Source organism: Nipponia nippon, unplaced genomic scaffold, assembly GCF_047370975.1.
Source record: "Nipponia nippon isolate SJK-2023a ecotype South Korea unplaced genomic scaffold, ASM4737097v1 scaffold_23, whole genome shotgun sequence".
Taxonomy (NCBI): Eukaryota; Metazoa; Chordata; class Aves; order Pelecaniformes; family Threskiornithidae; genus Nipponia; species Nipponia nippon.
In genome coordinates this window covers 7,107,939-7,127,420 of record NW_028262340.1, presented here as the reverse complement: position 1 = coordinate 7,127,420, position 19,482 = coordinate 7,107,939, and the positions used below count along the sequence as shown (strand labels likewise).

The following is a 19,482-nucleotide window of genomic DNA, read 5'->3' as shown; positions in this document are numbered from 1 at the left end:
GCATCATGAACAAAAGCCTTTGGCACCTGCCTGTCACTGTTTCTCTGTTGATATCACTAGACAGTGGATCAAGCCTAGGGTAGATACTGCTGCTCCCCTCTCTAGACACATTACAAGTGTGATTTCTACTTCATTCCAGTTTATTTTACAGCAGTATCTGGTCACTTGAACCCTTCAGTGATAGTTCTGTGATCTTTTTTTTCCCCTCTTTCAAACATCGTCTCAATAAGAACAGCAGGACAGTCACAGACCAGACTTGTGTTGGAGCAGCTCACTGATAGGTAAAGAAATGTATCTGTGTTTCTGCATCCCTTGAGTCCCTTCTAGGCCAAAGTTTAACACGTATTTTGACACTCAAGGGCATGAGGGAGACACTGTGCTGTGTTATTTTGCACCTGTAGATATATACTGCCTATGGATATCAACCAACCATGCCATACCCAAAGAACCAGAGCAGCTGATGGATGGGAAATACAAACTGCTGCATCCTTACCTGTTTGCAGAGCTGGGAACAGCAGGAGGAAGCACCTTGAAATGGAAAGGAAACATTGAGCTTTTAGTTTGCACGGTATCATTGTGTGCCAATGAAGCAGGGGGGAAGGCAACATGGGCAGATTTTAAATGTGATTTCCCTCCTCCCAGTCCCTCATTTTTCCTACGCAATTAAACCCAAACATCTGTACGTGTTTCTTAGATTAAATGAAACCCGATATAAAGAACCTACCTAGATTCTCCTCCTCTGCCTAGCAGAGACCTGAACGCATATCTAGCTAGACCCAAAAGCAGGTCAAATCTCATAACCTGCTTGGGATCAAGGACCAATTTTCTCAGTGAGTTCTTTGGTTGTAAACCAGATTCTTCCAGCCCCTGGTTTTGATGCCGATGCATCAGTACAGCAGCCACTGCAAAAGGATGCTACAGTATTGTCACAGCTGGCTTTTCCCCCCTTTTTGACAAACTGAGTCAGTTGTTTCTTGAGGAAATACTGATGAGCTCTGAAGGACGCTGGATCTAGGTTTCCTCAGGCTCAAGGGGATAGAGGAGGGCAGAGGCCAAGGGAGAGATGTCCCCCATAGGCAGGAACTGATATGGTCGCATTTTTCTGTAGTTTACTTTCTGCTGATATTTTTGCTACCACTCCAGTCCTCTGTGGAAGCTGCAGATAGCAGCTGTAAACCACAGGAATATCTGGCTGGAAGGAACCTGGAAAGGTTATCTTTCCCATCACTGTTGCATGACTATCTAGGCCACTCCTGACAGCTACGTCTTCAAGTTCACCACATTTCCACAGAAGAATTGTGGTTTGGTTTTGTTTTTTTTACATAACACAAGTCATATCTGGGGGACTGATCAGTTTGGAAATGATGAGGGTGACAGATGAGGGCAACAGGTTGGTTGTTTTTGGAAGGGACTTACCGTGCCACACCTCTGCAGGTTTGAAAAATGGACGTTGGGGATAAACAGGACTGGCTGGGTTTCGAGGTCAGTCTCTGGCCTCAGGAACGTGATTTCATTCCCTCTGAAGCCAGAGAGCAAACAGCCTTTCAGACCTACAGATGGAAAGTCCAGTTCATCTCAGTTCAGATGGCAGTTTAAGAGGCAACTACATGCAGAGAGGGGAAAGCACCTGCCCAAGGTCTCCCAACAGAAATATTAGAAAAAAGGTGGGATCCTGCAGAACCAGGTCTTCCGGGCTTGCCCAGTGCTGTCTCCCCCTAGGGAAGGCTCCTTGCCAAGGCCCCAGGACAATTCAGAAAGGTTGGTTAGTATTAATAAAGGGTAGGAGACCAGGCAAGGACCTGACTGACAAGCTATTTCTGAATGGTGCTGATTTCACCAGGCTTGGCAATACCCAGGGCCAGATCTTGTAGAAGTTAACGGACAAGCCTAGATGGATTTCCACACGCTTTAGATCGGGTAACAAACCCTAGCACTGACCATTGTTATTGGAGTCCAGGCATTTTCCTTTCCTTCTGAACTGTTTCCTTTCATCATCCCGCATTTTTCTCTCTGCTCCCTGTGGGGAAGATAAGGCGAAAATTAGGACATTGACAGTTCTAACATTGGCAAGAGAGAGTTTACTGGCCATCTCTGGGAAGTAAGCACATTAAAGTAAAGGCAGTCTTTATTAAAAAATGGTCATCTCAGAGACCTTCTACAGGCCATCCAGAACTTCCTGATACTTATAAATTAAAAAACGAAAACAAAATTTGCTTTTAAAAATTAAAAATGCAGACAAAAACAGCTGTGAGAAATTTTTCCATGGGAAGATATCTGAGACCTCTAAGGAGGTTCTCATCTCTTCTGCTTTTTAAAAACTTGTCAAAAATAGAGTTTATTATGAGGCATAATCCCATGTAGGTCTGGTATGGGGAAAACTTTCTAATGACTCTGTTCTACAAAGGTCTCAGCAGTGCAGACACATCCCCACTGTCCTGTCTCACTCAGCTGAGGGGGCAAACCATCTCTGTTCCTCAGCCCTGACCTCTAGGCTGTTCTGGACTCTCACAACCTTTCTGGTTTTTATCCCAGAGTCACTGGCCACCAGTTTAAAATTCCTCTTGGACAACCTGGTGGAAAAGCAATGTTCTACCTTATCGCAGAATATCTTGATCTGGCAGACGGCACGGTGCACCAGCTGGCTGGTTCCATTGCCGTAGTCATAAGTGTCTATCTGGAGGTTGAGCGGGACACCTTTCACTCCTTTCTGGGAGGAGAAGTCAGTGCTCAGGCAATTCACCCCAATAAATACCTGCAAATAGGAACAGAGATTGATACAGCTTGTTGGAGCTGAAAACATTATTCTCAAACAGCAATGAGAACAGTGGGTAGGAACAAAAGCAGCTCCTGAGACATCCTTCCAACCCTCCCAGCGTCAGCCAACCATGTGAGCTGTTGGTTTCCCACCTGAGTGCAACCACCAGTCCTTCCTAGCCACAGCCTCCCCCCATGCCTACTGCAGCTCTCCATCTCTTTATTAACACTTAGGCTATCCACTCCCATCAGCCCAGGCAAGCGTCAGACAAGATGCAAAGTCTGCCTGGCGACGTTCTTGCTGATATTTTTGATCTTTCATTTGAACAAGGGACCCTCAGACAGCAATGCCCTGGAGGAAGGGAGGAGGGCTAGACTACAGCTTCAGGAATTACAAATCATTCCTGCTAGTTAAATAAATATTCATCACACACTGGTCCCCTTTATTCTACTCCTCCTCCTTTAGGATGGAGTTACCTCCAGTGGGAACTTTTGAAGAAAAGCTGAACGCAGACATAACCCACGTTGTATCTCCAAATTACCAACTCATTTGTGTGACCTTGAAATTTCCCCTGGACTCTGGGGACAGATTTGCAGCTGGTGAAGCTCCCACAGCTCCCTCAGCAGGGCTTTGGCTGAGGATTTCAGCCCTGAAACCTAACGTCAGATCTAGTCAGTACCTATATATAGAAAAGAAAACCACTTAACTGTGGTGTGAAGTTTAATTGCAAGAAGAGAAGTAACAGGTGCTACAGACGACCCAAATACCTGACCCCTCCTGTCGCGGCTCCCAGCCCTCGCAGCTCTCTGAAGTCTCACCTTTACCTGCCCCAGGCCAGTGCATGTACAGAGTTTCTGCTAAGAGTTAAATCCAGTTTTGCTGAGGTGCCCCTGAGGGTTTGCCACATACCTGACATATTTCCATTTCTGACAACTTTGCCTTGAAGACATTTGTTAACCTCTTGGGTTGTAAAAGACCAAGGTCGCCTTTGGGCTAAAAGAATCCCAAAGCAAACCAGAGTTTTCCCAAGGTACCAACTTCAGAGAGATGGAGTATTTATGCTTTTCGTTTTTTCTTAGTTACTTCATCTTTTTTTATGTGCTCCTTTCAATCCACACTAGAATCAAAGTGTTAACGAGAGACTGAAGAGATGCAGAAGAGACAGCGAAGCTGGAAAGATGTTGATATAAGCTTTACAGATTTTAAAGTCAAAAGGGATCTTGTGACCTGCCTGGCTCTCTTCCACATCGCACAAGCCACAGAAGGGTGGTCAGTCATTTCTGCATCAAAATGCTGCCTTGAAAGGAGGGTCTTTGTTCCCTAAGCTGTGGTTTATTTAAATAGGCTTCAGCTACATGTGAGTAGAGCCCTGATCTAGATGGCCTGCTGCAAAAGGCTTTCTTCAGACTTATCCATCAGCACTAAAAAAACATCTCTGAGCCAGTCGCAGGTGTACCCAGAGTGTTTATTAGCTAATGGCAATGCTTAAACACACAGAGAAGCATGGTGTCCTTCCTCACTGTCCTGGCAGACAAACACTACCTGGGGCCACTGGAATGGAATTGTTTGGATTTGAAACTCTCTCTGTCTTTCAGCTGAGAAGTGGGGGGAGCGTGCCTGGGCCATCAGGAAGGCGGCTACAGTTTTGCTGTGGACCAAGGCTTCCCATATCCCTTCCACAAGCAGTTTGTACCTTTGCTTCTTCGTGGATGTTCCACACGAAGGACAGTGCATTGTAGGCTAACTCCTCGATGTTCTGCACTGTGTTGAAGTTTTCTTTACAGTCAGCTGAAATGCAATGGAGAAGCAGTTTATACTCTGGCTGCAAAACTGGTTACATTCCCTAGGCTTTCCACTCCCCAAAAGCCTGCCTCTCATTGACTCCAAGGCTAAAAGAAGCCTTGTACTATAATAGAGGCCAGCCTTGATACCACTTAGTGTGCATATGCAAGGGATAGGCCAGAAATGACTCAAGGATACTGGCTGGTGACTGCTATTTGAGTAGCGATGTTATGCAAAGTCAATGTAGATTGCTTCTAAATTCAAACAACTGTGCGTCTCGCTCTGAGCCGCAAGGTGCTCAGTGAGGTGCTCAGCTGAACGGACAAAACCTTTGTCTGGCCCAGCATAACACGCTGCAAAGCCTGTGTGGTGGCAGTGGAGAAGGACAAGAAGTACCAAAGCCTTTTCTAGCCCAGATTCCTAGAGTCCAAGAGGCCACAGGTCAGTTTAGCAGTTTCTGTCTCTGACTGAGGCTCTCCTTTGATGTATCTTGAGCTCCTAGCGCATGTCCCTACACTTGGCAAACAAGATCTTAAACCCACAAGAGCTCCTCAGCCAGAAAGCATCTGAAGCCAGCAGGTCAGCCTGCTCCTCCCCGCTTTTCCCCAGGCCAGATTCTGGAGCTTCAACTGTGTTATTGTGTATTGGAAATGCAGTAAAATGGTGCTAGAAGTTATCAACCCCACCCAGCCATTGCAATCAGACAGCCCCGCTCATACCGACGTCAATGACTCTCTGCTTAGCTGTGGGCTGGCGGGAATGCCAGTGCTTCCAGAACTTGAGCTGCTCTGTCGGGATCTTTTCGTTGTCAAAAACAATCATCACAACACTCTGTAACACAGCAAGGATATCCCATATTAGTATACACAGCAGGCTAATGCTCAGTGCCCTCACTGCCCGTTCCATCCAGTGCACCCAAGCACTGGCCAAGGGCAGCTCAGTGTCACTGTTAATGTTTTATTGCTGGGGAAACTGAGGCAGGCAAGGGAAGGGACTTGAACACGGTCATGCAGGCAGGCAGTGACAGAGCCAGGAGCAAAACCGAGATACCCTGTATGCCCCCTAATTGCAGTGCCCATGAGTTCCCACTGACTCCAAGGCATACAAGGACCCTGTGCTGGAAGAACGTTAGCAGTGCTGCAGCAAGTATTAGGCTGGGACAACCTAATAAGTCTTTTTCTAGACATTCTCAGTTTCAGGAATCCTGTAAGTCTTAAGATATCCAAAGTCGAGCTCCTAAATACCACTCAGGATTGGAGGACCAGGTTTCCTTGCCAGGAATTCAAGCTCAGCTTAGTCTTGGGGGTGGCTCTGAGGCCTGGCCACACATCCCAGGAGCAAGACAGGGAACCTCTCTCTAGCTCAAAAGTCTTCCCACCAGGGCCGCCAGCCAGCCATTGGCTAGGGAGGCCTTTTGTGCATCCCCGACCTTACTGTGAAAGGTTTCAACTGCTAGGTAACCTGAAGGCTGTTGCTGTGCATCAGAGGATTAGCTTGCTATGAGTGAATCCATCCCATTCATTGCTTTAAGCCAACATGAGCCACAAAGCCATTACTCTTCATGTTCAGCTCTGTTCCCAGGCCAGTACAATTGCTGGATGTCTGATTACAGCATGTGTCAGCAAAATTGTCAGCTTGTCTCTTACCTTCACTTTATTTGAGGACAAGTGTAAACATTTGCTGTCTCCAGCTGTCCGCAGTGTGATGGGATAGAACTGTCCTTTGTTGAGGTAGGCCATGGGAGAGTCCCCAGATTTGATGTGAATGGCTTTGGGTGACCCCAGAGTGTATTCAAAGTCACTTGTATGGAACAAAGAGAGAATGATGAATAAGCACATGCTGCTGTTTCACTCCGAAAGCAAAACAAGAGACATGCAAGTCTCCATCCCTACAGGTTACAGACACTGTACACACAGGAGTCCCTGCCCTATTCCCCACCTCACATGCCCCTACAGTTGTGATCGAGCACCTCCCAGCACAGCACATACTGATCCTCCCCAACACCCTGTGGAGCAGCAGTTCTCAGATATCCTCATTTTACCCTTTGGTTTTGGCTTAAAAAACCCTGTACATTATTGTAACCAGTATTTTTCTGTGGATGGCTACGGAACCATTGCACAATCAAAAGTGTAAACCAAAACAAAAATAGGTACCTGTGATGAGACTTCTAAGACATCCTAAACTCAGATTCCTGTCTCCAAATTCACACCCATAAATGGCTGACCCAGGAAAACTGTGTCCTAATGGGTCCTGTAGAAACAGGAGGACCTGCAGGACACTGACATCTGCTTATTTATCCAGGTGCTTAAAATGGACTTAGAAGCCCAGCTTGCTGAACTCTCAGTCTGGTGGGCAGCAACTTTAGTCTTTACAGCAAAGACTTGTAGTGTTACACAAAGGAAGGTGTCACTGTTGACAAGCAAATTTAAAAGAAGAGCCTGATTTTCAAGAAGCTCTTGGGCATTCACCAGCACCTATGAGCATTCAAACCATGAGGCCATAGCTCAACCTATTTTCTTCTGTGAGGAATCTGTGCAAGCCACCACCTGTACACGAGCCTTCACACAGACCCTTCAAGTGCCCTGGAGTTGAAGATCATCGTATTCCTATTTAGTCACCAACCCATCTCTTTTTCCTGCTCCACCTCCCCTGTGATGCCATCTCTGAAGATAGGCTTGGCACCTCCTCTTATCTAGGGCCAGGAGAGCCAGAGAACTTTAGCGCACAAAGAAACAGCAAACAGAAAGCCTCTCGCTCACCAACGTGAGCTGCTGTCTGTGTGAAAATCCCCACGTCTGACAGCTGAGTCACAGACTCGGGTGACTCAGGAAGCAAATAAAAAGTGGGAGTTGGAATAATGTTACCTACTCGGAGGTTTGATGCAGTATCTAGAGCAGGAAAGCTCCGCTTGAGAGAGGGGTGGAAAAGAGGAAGAAATCTCTCTCATGTTTTAGGAGTGAGAGGCAGTGGCACCTTCTAAAATCAAGGTTGACTACCAGTGTTAAAGCCAAAGCAAGAACCTAAACCTTAGATTAGGAGGAGGCTGCTGATCACCCTCATCAACTGTCATCCTCATCTTCTCTGTCATTTACCCCATTCCCAGTAGCTTGAGGAAAGATGGTGCAGCCACCTGGATCTCTCTGTAGCACAGGAACCAAGCAGTGCTCCCTGGGAAGGGGCTGTAATGCACAGCAAACCCTCACATGGAGGAACTCAGTGCCACATCTCCCCTCGTGCAGGTCAACGTGCTGATGAGATGTGACCAGAGCAGGGGAAGCAGTCGGCACTGGATTTACACCAGTTTGGCCAACAGAATACAGTCTGAACCACACACCTCAAGCTAAAAACATTAACTGGCACAACTCTGTCTAGTAACTTGAATTTAAGATTGGGTTTGACTCCTTTTCAGCAAAACATTTCAGACCCTGCTTCCTACTACAAACACTAAAATTCATCACTGCTTTGTGTCCAAAAAGTCATGGAACAGTACCTTAGATGCTCCTAAGACACCAGGGGGACACAACTTGTCTCTCCAAAAGCATGAGATCTCTAAGTTTGCAACGGTCATTGTCGAGACTGGCACCGGGGCGAGGAAAGGGATGCAGTCTTTCCCCAGGAAAGGGACACAGCCAACTGCACTGGAAACCCAGAGACCGTGGATTGGCAGTTACCTCTTAACACCGTCCGTAGCATAACTCTCGGGGCAAGGTGGCTCTGGCTGGGGTTTGAGGATATCACTGAAGAGTAGCGACTGTAGACAAGTGGAAACAAAACAGTCAAAAGTAGAATCTTTCATTGCTTTGTCCATCCACCTCCTCCCAGACATTACAACAGAGGCCACAGATAAAACATGGACCCTCGTTTCAAAGCCTTATCCTACTTCTGAAAACAATGTGAAACCCCCCAAAATTCAACGGGAATGGCATCAAGCTTCTAATGCAAAAGCAAAGCTCCCACTGCAGCATGAGCAAACCCCAAACTAGAGACAGCCTCATGCAGTACCCCCTGGGCTGCACTGCCAGCATGCAACCCACTAACGGCTCTGACCTCCTGGGGATCCTCTTTGAAAGTGCTGTCTGGCTGCCACCTCTGCTGCGGTGGGGCTACGGGGATGGTCTCGAAGAGGGAGTTCAATGAGCTGTTGTCGTATACATCCCCGGGAGGGACCATGTAGTTGTCTGGGGTGGTGTCCAGCTTGCTAGTGCCTGGTGGAAGCATGGCTGGCTTGTGAGGAGTAGGGACGCCTTCAAGACTTAAGCCGTTCTTCTTCTGTGGCTCACAATATTCTTGGGTCATAGAAACATTTTCAGACAAGAGCTTCATGAGATGGGCTGAGCCATCAAAGGATGCAATCTCTGGGTCGTACTCCATTCCGTGGCAGTGCCTGGTGGAGAAAGGGTCCTGTCTCAAACCGGGGCAGAGGGTGGGCAACCCCAGCAAGTTGTTACAGCAAGAAGCAAGTGCCTTGATGTGCTGCTGGGAAGCAAACTGCACAGCCTAGCTGCCAGGTGACCTTGACTCAGCTGTGTACATCTCCTGCTTGATATGGGAGATCTGACAGGCCCGTGGGTGATCCCCACCCACCCACCCACCTCTCACTGCAATCAGCAAGAGCCAGAGGTGCTCACCAGGTAAGGGATGATCACACAGAATCAGAGAATACGGTTTAGAAGTTGTTTGGGGCTGCAGATCCACAGCCTACATCTATTATTTCCTTATTTATGCAATTAAACACTCAGAGCAGCAGGGACAATAAGAAGGATAACTGCTATGTGGTCTTTCCATCTTAGTCTTTTTAAGGCTCATTGACACTTTTTTTTTTTTAAAAGGAAAGCTGATTCTTGTACAAATTCACAAACTCCAAGAGCTTAGGAAGCAAAACTCCCAGAGAATGTGAGATCAGTGAAAAATTGACAGGGCTGCAGTATTGGAAGTGAGGTGCATGGCCCAGACTTCACAGCAGAAAAGACTAAGTATAAGAGCTAGCAAGTGATAAAGACACGTACAAAAATGTACTCCTCTCGCACACGGAAACCATCCCCTTTGCAAAGCATCCCAAGAACTGGTCCCTTCTGCAGCGGTGACTCTGTGACCCTGCTGACTCTGCAGCCCTAGCTGGGCTGGGAGGAGGTGGCTTATTGCCCCTGCTACCATGCTCAGAAAGCAACCAACCCCCACATTAGCAACCCGCACACCTCTCGACAGCATGAGCTACCCCCAAGGGAAGTAAAGCTGAATGAGTCGCTCCCACCCACTCTGCTTCGAGAGCTTCACCTTCAGGTATGTGCTGAAATTTCCATAGTTAATAAAAAGCATACCACTGTCCAGAACGCAGTGGCCTTTCAGAGAGGAGAAAACACCTTAACTCAGCTTACTTATGAAGAAGGAATGAAGTATCGTTCTAGAGGCTTATTCTGTCAGGTAGTTAAAAACAGACAACCAGAAAAGGTTGCCAAAGTACACAGCATTCAGGAAGGGGAACTGAACTCATAGTGGCAAATGAGCCATTAATTTAATAGTTAATTATCTGAAAACCTCAAAGGACAAATAGGAGTCACTGGAAGAGAATCCTGGGAGACTGGAAGCAAGTGGAACAGAAATCCTTATCAGCCCAGTGAATGGAAGAGGTCTTGGTCATTCTCTTCTTGCTGCCAATGCTTAATTCCCTTCCCCTTTCCAGTTGTCACAAAGTAGGAAATAAAGACAAATTCTTCAGTTGCTGCAAATCAGTGCAACTCCTCTGAACACAGCTAGACAGATCCTCAGTTGTGTAAATGGGTGTAGCTCAATTTATACCTGCTTGGGATCTGGCCTAAAGAATTTTAATACATGTCTCAGGGTTAATAACCTCCACTGTTGTTGGTAATAACACTGTGCTTTGATGTCTATTTTATGCAAGCTAAGAGACCCATCATGCATGCAAGCAGCTGCAGGAGAATTAGACAGCTATAGAGAGCAAAAAATGAAGCTAACCTCTTTCCTAGTTCATTGCGTCCCATCATACCAGATGGAAGAATCCTCTTCTCCTTTGGGACCTAGAACAAGGCAGAACAAAGACTTTGTTTATTGTTACATTTTATTAATGGAAAATAGAGGCAAAATTAGCCTTGTCTGTGTAGCAAGTGAAGTCTCATAGATAAAACACTGGGTGAATAATAAACACTGGGTGAGGACACAGGAGACCTGGGCTCTCTTGCTGGTTCTGCCGTGGATTCCCAAGGTAACCTTAGGCAAGCCACATCACTTTGTTCTGGGAAGGACTTTCAAAAGCACCCAAGTGAATGGAAACATTAGTCCTATTGGTTTCAATTAGGGCTAAATCATATCCACACTTCTTGAAGCCCCATCCTACAGCAACACTGGAAAAATAAAGATGCTAGGGTCTGCCAGGCACCTAGCTATTCCAGCTCCATGTCTCTCGAAGCATTCCTGTTTCTTATATGAAAGCTGTCTGGGAAAAAACAAAACAAAACAAAAGAAAACACCAGGCTGAGACTCAAGACACCCAGGTTCAGTTTTCCACCCTGTTCTGGGTTTCCTCTACAGCATAATGGTGTTTTGTGCCTCAGTTTACCAGCTGGGAGCTGGGGATACTAGTGGCATTCTATGCCTGAGGGTGTTATGAGGTTCATTGCTTAAACAACACGGAGAGCTCAGGAGATGGGTACCCTCCTAAGGTGGCTGAGCACTTATTTTACCTTCATGCTTCTCCTCTGAGACAAACTCCCCCAAGACACCCAGCCCCGATGGGAACGTACCATGTAGTAGTCATAGAGGAGGCTCAGAGCAGCCACGCTGTCATCATCTCCGTTCACCCTCATCATAGCTTTGGTGGCTGCGGTCAAGGGGTTCTCTAGGTAGGTTTTCCAGGCTTCATCTTCATTGGTGTAGGGGAATTTCTGGAAATTCATGGTATCATTCTTCATCAGATGCACAGATCTAAAACTGAGCCAGACAGAGGAAACAGAATGAAGGATACTAATTTTCCACAGCAATTTCCATGCCACCCAGCTGAACACATGAAGGGCTTCCCAAAGGCACTGCTGGAATAGAGAAGGGATGCTTTCCTGGTCCTTAACTCCCAGAGTCTTTGAGATTACCAATTCTTCTGCCTGTAGCTACGTACAAAATTAGGCCAGAGTCTCTCTGGTGGGGCCATGCAGAGAGGCAGATGTACCTCTGCTTCCTTCCTCCTGCCCCAGCGATGCAAAACACCACGACATCGTCTGCAACTGCTCCTTCCTCAGCAAGCACACGCTACCAGCCAGCCAGATCATGCACCACCAAGGTGCGATGTTGGTCAGTAACTTGAATGCAACATGACTGGGAGACTTTGCAAAATTTTTCCTTGAATTTGGAGCTAAAGGCCAGTGCAGCCCACAAATGTAAGTGATCGCTCAGTGTTCAGAGAACTTGACCTACCCAGATGAAACCAAACCTCGCCATTCTTCTCTGCTGTAGCTCATGGTTTTTAAATTTAGTTTTAATCTAACTTAGTTTTTTTCAATCATTTGTATATGATTTTACTTAGAGGGAAGTAGACAAGCAGATCACAACACCCTCCCTTCCACTAAAAAATTCCTGACAAAGGTGAGGCTCATGGGACTATGTGAGCTGAGAAGCAACATACCAAAATAATGCCCTGCCTGCCCTCTCTTCTGGCACTTTCTCCAGGTCTCTCCATCTTATGTTAATAAACTGTCAGACACTTAATTACCCAAACATTGGTCATCTTTCCTTTTCCTCCAGCAAATCCTACTAGCAGCCAGCACAGAAGCACCTCCACGCACTCCCCGGGTGCTCCGTGCTGCAGGTTCACCCCGCTCAGAGGAGAGGATGAATCAGCGGCCGTACTCCTGTCACGTCCTTCAGCCACGTGTATACGGTGTCACCACTACAGCTCATACTATTCATCATAACAAACAAGCTTTGTGGACAAAAATTACTTTTTCAACAAAATGGAAACTTCCTGGAAGGGCAGACTGGTTTTTACTAGTGGAAGAAGTTTAAAAAAATTGTAAGAAGAAAGATTTCTTTAAATCTCCAAAGTTGCCAAGAGCAGAACTTTTTCAATTCCTGATTTTTTTAAGGAAAAGCAAAGAAAATCTACAGGATTTAGGTAATGAATGCTACATTTTAATGGCATTTTTATAAGGAATACGTTGTTTCCGTTAAGCTACTCTATGTTTATATTAAGTCCTGGGCTAGACTTTTAAGCGAATCATTCGGAGAACAGTAATTCCTCTTGAAAGGAATCTGGCATCTCTGAAACTCCCAATTATTGCTAACTACGACAGATACTGCCAGCCCGTTTGGTGTGAGCTGCCCATGCTGACAGGGTGAAAAACCAGGCGCTCAGCGGATGCTCCTGGGCTGGAAACTGGAAGGGTGCAGAGGTGGACCTTGGATGGAGGAAAAGATGCTGGTCCGTCCTCTCTGGCAGCTCAGCTAAGACGGCTTCACTCCTGCACGTGCACCGATCTCTCACACTGCCACGATTCCAGCAGGGAATACCCATATAAACGGTGCATGGATAGTTTTGGTGATGCTCCTGGATCAAACTCAAGAGCTCTCCTTGGCTGAGCAGAGTGGCAGCTCCATAACGGTACACAGTCTCTCCCAGAGCAGCACAAGGGCCATCAAGGGCTGCCTCTGCTGTCCTTGTCACCTTTTTATTAAAGAATATGTTGCTTCCTCACAGAGTCCCTCCACATCTGAGCTGCACAGCAGAGAAGCTGGTAACAGCTCTGCTAATGGCCTGAGGCACCCAGTTCCCACTGGTTTCTACACTCGTGGGGCGGCAGGCGCCTGAGCTCAGGTTGGTACGGAGAGCAGCTGCTTCCATGGTTCTGGCCACCACCGGCTCCCATCACACGCTGGTAGAACAGGGATGCTGAGCTTGCTCCTCTTCTCCCTCGCACGTCGGGATGATGCACTAGCACCAGTTTCACCCCGCGCATGAAACTTCACCAGGTGTTTTGCGAGTTTCGTTGTCTTTAGCGTTTCTCACACAGCCCTCCCTCCCCGTCAGTGCCGCTGCTGTCTCCAAGGCGAGCAATCGGCATGACTCAGATTTCACTGCTGTCGACTTGGCGATGGGCTGTTCGGTCCTGTCTGGACAGGAATCCTCACCCGTTCTCAATCCGATCTTCTCAAGGAAGAATAGGCAGCAACAGAGCTTGCTCTCAGGGTGAGACTCAGCTCCTATCACTTGTAATCAACATAGATAAACACACCATGGTGCGATGTAGCAACAAAGCATTCAGGAGCTTAAAAAACCACAGATATTACAAGGAAAAATGCTTTGGAGTTTTCTTCTCTCTCACTTGCGCCCTCAACTGAAGCACTCCTCGTTGTATGACTGTTCTGCCTCCCTGCCTTGTCACTTTGGCATGGCACAACCACTGTATGCGTGGGCAGCTGATGTTTTAGCATTTTACCACCTGGTTTGCAATCTGTAGGCAGAGGGAAGTTGGGAGGGGGGGCTTGAGATCTCAACTACTTGCAGCTGTGTCCCGTTTATGACAAACACAAGTTTGCATTGGTCCCAGTGAGCTTGCACTGATTCACCCAGCTGAGTACTTGGACAAAGGTGGCATGATGGGAATCACACATTTATTCCATTTTGTTTCTTTTCCAGAGTTTATATGATCCCTAATAGTCACTGAAATATATCTGATGGAGCCAGGTGAACTGCCCCAGATAAAACTCTGCAGCTAGGACAGCTCTGCAGATGAGATGTAATGCAAACTCCATCCCACCTTACTTTTCCAGAGAGGTCTGCTCTGCTCTGACCCTATTCCAGAAGATCAACAGGGCTAACCAATATCTGAAGAAGGAGGGTGATCTGAGGAGATAAGCAGATACGAGTACATGTTTAGAGGCAACTTTTTGCCACCAGATGCATTTCAGTTCATCCAGCTACAGCATACCGTCATCTCAGTTTGCTTCTACAGCCTATTTCCAGCTCAGCATTGGCAATCTCTGTGAAGTAGAGATGCAGGAGACATCCAAGTCCAGATCCAAACACATGCAAACTTTACTTTCACCACTCCCTGGGATGTCCTTTCCATGTGGCTATGCCATGTTTGTCCGCTGCAAACTGTCTGCTCTCTGTTTGGCAAAACAAACTTTCCTTTTACAGGCAGCCGCCCTGGTGCAGTGGCTCAGACAAAGCGAGGATCAGTCAGTGAAACACAAACACGTGGGACCAGCGGCCGCCCTTCTTGTGTGCACAGACTCACCCCGCTGGAGCCTCGGGGTCATGTGCAAAGCAGTGCAGGATTTTGGGAAGGGAGCAGTCTATTTGTTTCCAAACAGTTTAGAATTTGACACAAGGTGATACCAGCCTCCTTTCCCTGCTCCATCCCACCCGATCTCTGTTTCCCCTATTTATCTGCCAAGTCTACCATAACAGTGGCCTCCTGATTATGAATAAACACTCAGGGCTACGCTGAAACAGGAGAATATGCCCAAAGGGTCTAGGTGGGGAGATCAGCCAGGCAGGAAAGAAACACTTGTATTCCTTTTGCCTTTTGTCGGGTTTCAGTGGGTGGTTTTGCCGGCCTTGAAGCTTTGTGTTGCTTGTCTTTGTTCTCTCCCCTATAACTGATTAGGCCTCCAACCTAAATATTAGGCATGCCACATGCTGATGGCTACAGAGAAACATCACATTGTCAAAGGAGCAGAGAGTCCATGGCAACCAGCAGCAGGAATTCAAAGCCACAGAATAAAGACCCCAGCTCACAGGACTTCGAGACACCCCAGGCCGTTCACGCAGGGGCTTTCATTAGCTCTGGCTTTGTGCATTGCACTCACCTCCCTGTTGAAATAACCCTGATGTTCCCCAAGAGCCTCTTATCAGTAAGATGGGGAAGGATCAACACCACACTCGAGAGAGCAGGGCCAATGAAGAGCAGCACTTACCACAGCTGCTTTCTGGGGTAGAGATTTTGGCCTGTAAACCAGGCCCCCTTGCCAAGGAAGAACAGCATCCCACAAAGTGGCCTCGTTACTAAATCCAAACTTCTCAGCCAAATTCTGATGTTACCCTGTCTTTGCAAGTTTAATAAATAAGCACATCTGAAGACAATGTGACAGTACAGCCACCAGTAAGCATCCTGTCACAGGCCCATTCACAGAGTCAGGCAAAAATCCAGACAGGGACAGAGCCAGGAAAATAAAACACAAAAAGAAACAAACACACGGACTAATGATGAAAAACATCGCCTAGATGCCAAGTACAATACAGTGTCGATCCATAAGCGTCAAAGGCCTAGGAGACCACTAATCTCATGGACCCTGACCTGCACTGCCTCCAGGATTGAAATATTTCCTCTGGCAGCGGGATAACAACGTGGCCTCTGTCCCTGGATTTCTTCAGGGGCATTTCAGCAGCACGATCAGCCTCAGGGTAGTGCAGTACCTTAACTTAGCACAACAGCTAGATGTTTCCTAGCCATCCCTCAGCTCTGTTTCACCCACAAAGACAGTGCACGAGCCTCTCTTTTTCCTGGAAGCCCGTGGCCTGCGTGGCACACGCACGAGACAGGCTAACCCCATCGCACTCAACCAGAAACCCTGCACAGAAGCACACAACAGGGCAGCTACCTGCACGTAATAAGCGCGGAGCAGAAACGTGTGGTGGCTGGGACTGAAAGAAAAGGGGCCATCACAAACACCTTTGAGAAATGGCTCCTGTTTCCCAAAAGGGTGCTGAGAGTCCTCAGCGTCGATGCAAGCCAGTGGTGCTCAGCACCACCCAGGAAGATGGGTTAGCTGAGCAGCTGGCTCCGGCCACACAGCGGGGAAGGTGCAGGCGGGATGGAGGAGGGTGGGGACCAGGGCGATGCGTGCCGCGCTGACACTCGGGGAGACAGAGCCCTGCCAAGCTCTTTGACCGAATCCCCCACCCCAGCTCTCCTGCGGAGCTGAAACCAGTTGGAACGGTTTGCAGGCTGAATCCGAAGCGTCGTGGAGCCAGACAAACCTTCCAGGGGCAGGCACTACCTGGGTAATATGCAGGGAACTTGCCTGTCTCTTGGTCCTCTTGGGTTACTTACAGCCCTTGAGGACCCACAGACTCAAGATCCGAGCTCAGTATTCCTCCATTTTTACACCAGCCTAACTCCCCGCTTCTGAAGCTATTTATTATCACAGGAGGAGAAACTGAGGCATGGGGATTGACATGAAAATGACTTATCCAAGGCTGCTCAGTGAAGATGAGAGAACAGAACCAGACCTGAGCCTCTGCTATAAACCTCCCCAGCATTGGACTGGTTCCTGCCTTTCTAGCCTGAAGGGCTCCGTGAGACGATTCGGTGTTGAGTGATGTTTGGGGGACACCAGCTGGTATTGTGTTTTACCTGATAACATCATCCTTGAGGTATCCACCCACACAATCACATTTCAGAAATGATTCGTGCTTTAGTGCCTTCCCTGCCTAACAAAACAAATTACAGCACAGAATTAGTTTGCAGTTCAGGAATTACGGCTGATTTTTTCCAGAAGCAGTTTATGATGTCGGATGCTTCAGTTTTGAGGTGTCCCGAGTTTCAGAGTGATCTGCCTCCAAAGGGAGGACACAAAAAACGGGCCCTGAACAGTGCCTCTGACTGAGCATCTGCTACCACCTGGCACTTCTCAAATATTGGTCTAAATTTCACACTCTCATTTTCATTGTAGACAGCTAAGGACCCCTTATGTATACATGTATTCATGAACACAAACCTTCATCTCCACCAACACATAACATGCACGCATGCACACTGCATTGAAGCTCCCAGTCCTTCAAACACCATAAGAAAGATTACACACAATGAGAAGAGCTTCATAACTCCAAGAGTTCAGGTGCTTTCAGTTATCTTTTTTTGGTTTCAGTGCTTACGGATTTCCCCGCCAGCTTCCACACCCAAAAACCTAGCTAGTTTCTATTTTATTTTCTAATTCTCATATATTCACTGACTCGAAGAGCTGCGGCTTTTAAATGAAAAAATAAAAAATTCACAGTTTTACAAGACTTGGATTAAAAAAAACAACGGTAGCAATAAAGGGATATGCAATCTTTTGCGACAAAGTGTGTTTCTTTTTTACTGCTCTTCAGGTAATCTGGTTTTAATCTAGTAATCAATTATTACGGGTTATTTGTACTGTAGCAGGGCCCAGAGGCCCTGACTGAGAACAGAGCCCAGCTCTACTCAATTTCTATACTTCCCTCACCACATCCTATCAGAGGATCCCGCAGTAACACACTAAGTGATGTTACATATTTCTGTGTGAACCTCAGCACTCATTTAAGAAAGGAGTAAGAGCAGAGATTGATATGAACCTCACAGGTTTGCCACTTCAGTTATGTGTTGAGTCTCAGGCTTCCTACGTGCTCTGAGAGCCAACAGGACAGTTCGGTCCTCCCATTTTAGGCTGGGATGTGCTGATCTCTTCCTATTGCCTGCAAATGCAGTCAGCTAACAAACTTGGCACCTGGGTTTAATCTGGCTGAAAGTGGGTGAGGTGAATCCTCCAGCGAGTTGCCCAAGAGGATACACGAAGCGTGTGTCAGGGCAGGACACTGGACACCAGCCTCACGCGATGCAGCTTGCTCCCCTGCCCTCTCAGACTGTCCTTGCCCGATGGCTGGCAGCGGCTGTTACCTTCTTCAGCTGCACTGTGGACTATCTGCAGACCTGGGGAGGTGCAGCCACGGCTGGCTCTCCCCTTTTGTTTTCCTCTTTCTTCCCATCCTGGAGGGACTTTTCAGGCTGGCCAGATCTCAGCTGCCCAGGCCTCCTATAATGTGCTCACCTGAGGTACTCTGTGTGTACACTCTAATGTATTATTCCGATTCAGAGTATCCTGTGAACACGTGTCCCCCAAGGTCAGGCAAGCCTTTTGCTTTGCTGTTTTAAGTAAAAAAAAAAAAAAAAAAAAGCATAACGTGTTTCAAACAACGTTTTTGCCAAACCAATACGATTCATCCCATTCTAGGCATAACCCTATTAAACAACGCATTTCTGGAGAGCAAGCATCACAGCTCAGACAGCAAAGACAGAATGATGAAGAGAAACGCGAACTTGACACAGCAGGTGGCTGGCACCCGGGAACCAAATACCTTGGGAGACGACGCCTGCCCTTGTCCTCTGACCACTGTGGTTAAGAACACTCTGGGGACAAGGACCAGTTTGGGATCAGAGCTACCCTCACCCATAGCATACGCACAGCTACCAGCCGGACCAACATAACACCCGAAGGAGTAACAAAACCCAAGCCATCACATTTTCTTATCTTCCAAGCCTTTGAAACTTGGGTATTAGCAACGGAGTCCCAGCCAGAATACAACTGTGTGCTATATAATCAGTTCCACTGATTAACGTCTTTTTCAGCTGCTGCCTTTATCACCCATGAGCACCCACCATTGCAGGTCCCAGCAGCGATCAGGAGCAGCCTCCCTGCCAATCAGCTGAACTGAAGCGCTCGCAGGCGCAATGTAAGTGCAAGTGCATTTTCGGATGAACACTTTACAATGATCAACAATTTAAACACACCAGACTGAACAAAGCAGGAGCAGATCCTCACCAGTGTAACTGTCTTTATTCTACAAACTTCTCTGGAATGATATTGATGTACCAATCGGTTGAAAATGTGACCCAAAGCATCAGAGATAGTATGTAAATGTTGATTTATCTCTGCTTTGAGTCTACGGTTTATTCAGAGGGCTTTTACTCCTTTGTTGTGAATTGCATAGGTTGTTGTTTCTTTAATTTACAAATCTCTCTTTCTCTTTACAGAAGTTAAAAAAAAAAAAAACAACCCACGTCTGCCTTGAAAGCGTACCTTGCTTCAGCATGGTTATCCCTTGTGTGCTTTACTGCCAGGATTTTATAAAAGGGCTTTAACTTTTCATTCACCAGGAGCATAACTCAAGTTTTAATAACACACCTTATGCATGA

At 47.1% G+C, this 19,482-nt stretch overlaps 1 protein-coding gene across 10 annotated transcripts in view; it reads right to left on the bottom strand.

Annotated features, from left to right (window-relative positions):
• GRHL3 (grainyhead like transcription factor 3) overlaps nt 1–19,482 on the bottom strand; it is a 142,571-nt gene that overhangs the window by 24,130 nt on the left and 98,959 nt on the right. For all 10 annotated transcript variants that reach the window (XM_087761081.1, XM_087761075.1, XM_087761078.1 and 7 more), the window contains 11 exons: nt 11,296–11,482; nt 10,511–10,572; nt 8,585–8,921; nt 8,209–8,288; nt 6,184–6,337; nt 5,257–5,368; nt 4,449–4,543; nt 2,594–2,752; nt 1,939–2,017; nt 1,417–1,550; nt 494–528 (listed from right to left, as the gene is read on the bottom strand). In XM_087761081.1, coding sequence (XP_087617207.1) covers nt 494–528; nt 1,417–1,550; nt 1,939–2,017; nt 2,594–2,752; nt 4,449–4,543; nt 5,257–5,368; nt 6,184–6,337; nt 8,209–8,288; nt 8,585–8,921; nt 10,511–10,572; nt 11,296–11,482 — 1,434 coding nt within the window. The remainder of the gene's footprint in view (nt 1–493; nt 529–1,416; nt 1,551–1,938; nt 2,018–2,593; nt 2,753–4,448; nt 4,544–5,256; nt 5,369–6,183; nt 6,338–8,208; nt 8,289–8,584; nt 8,922–10,510; nt 10,573–11,295; nt 11,483–19,482) is intronic.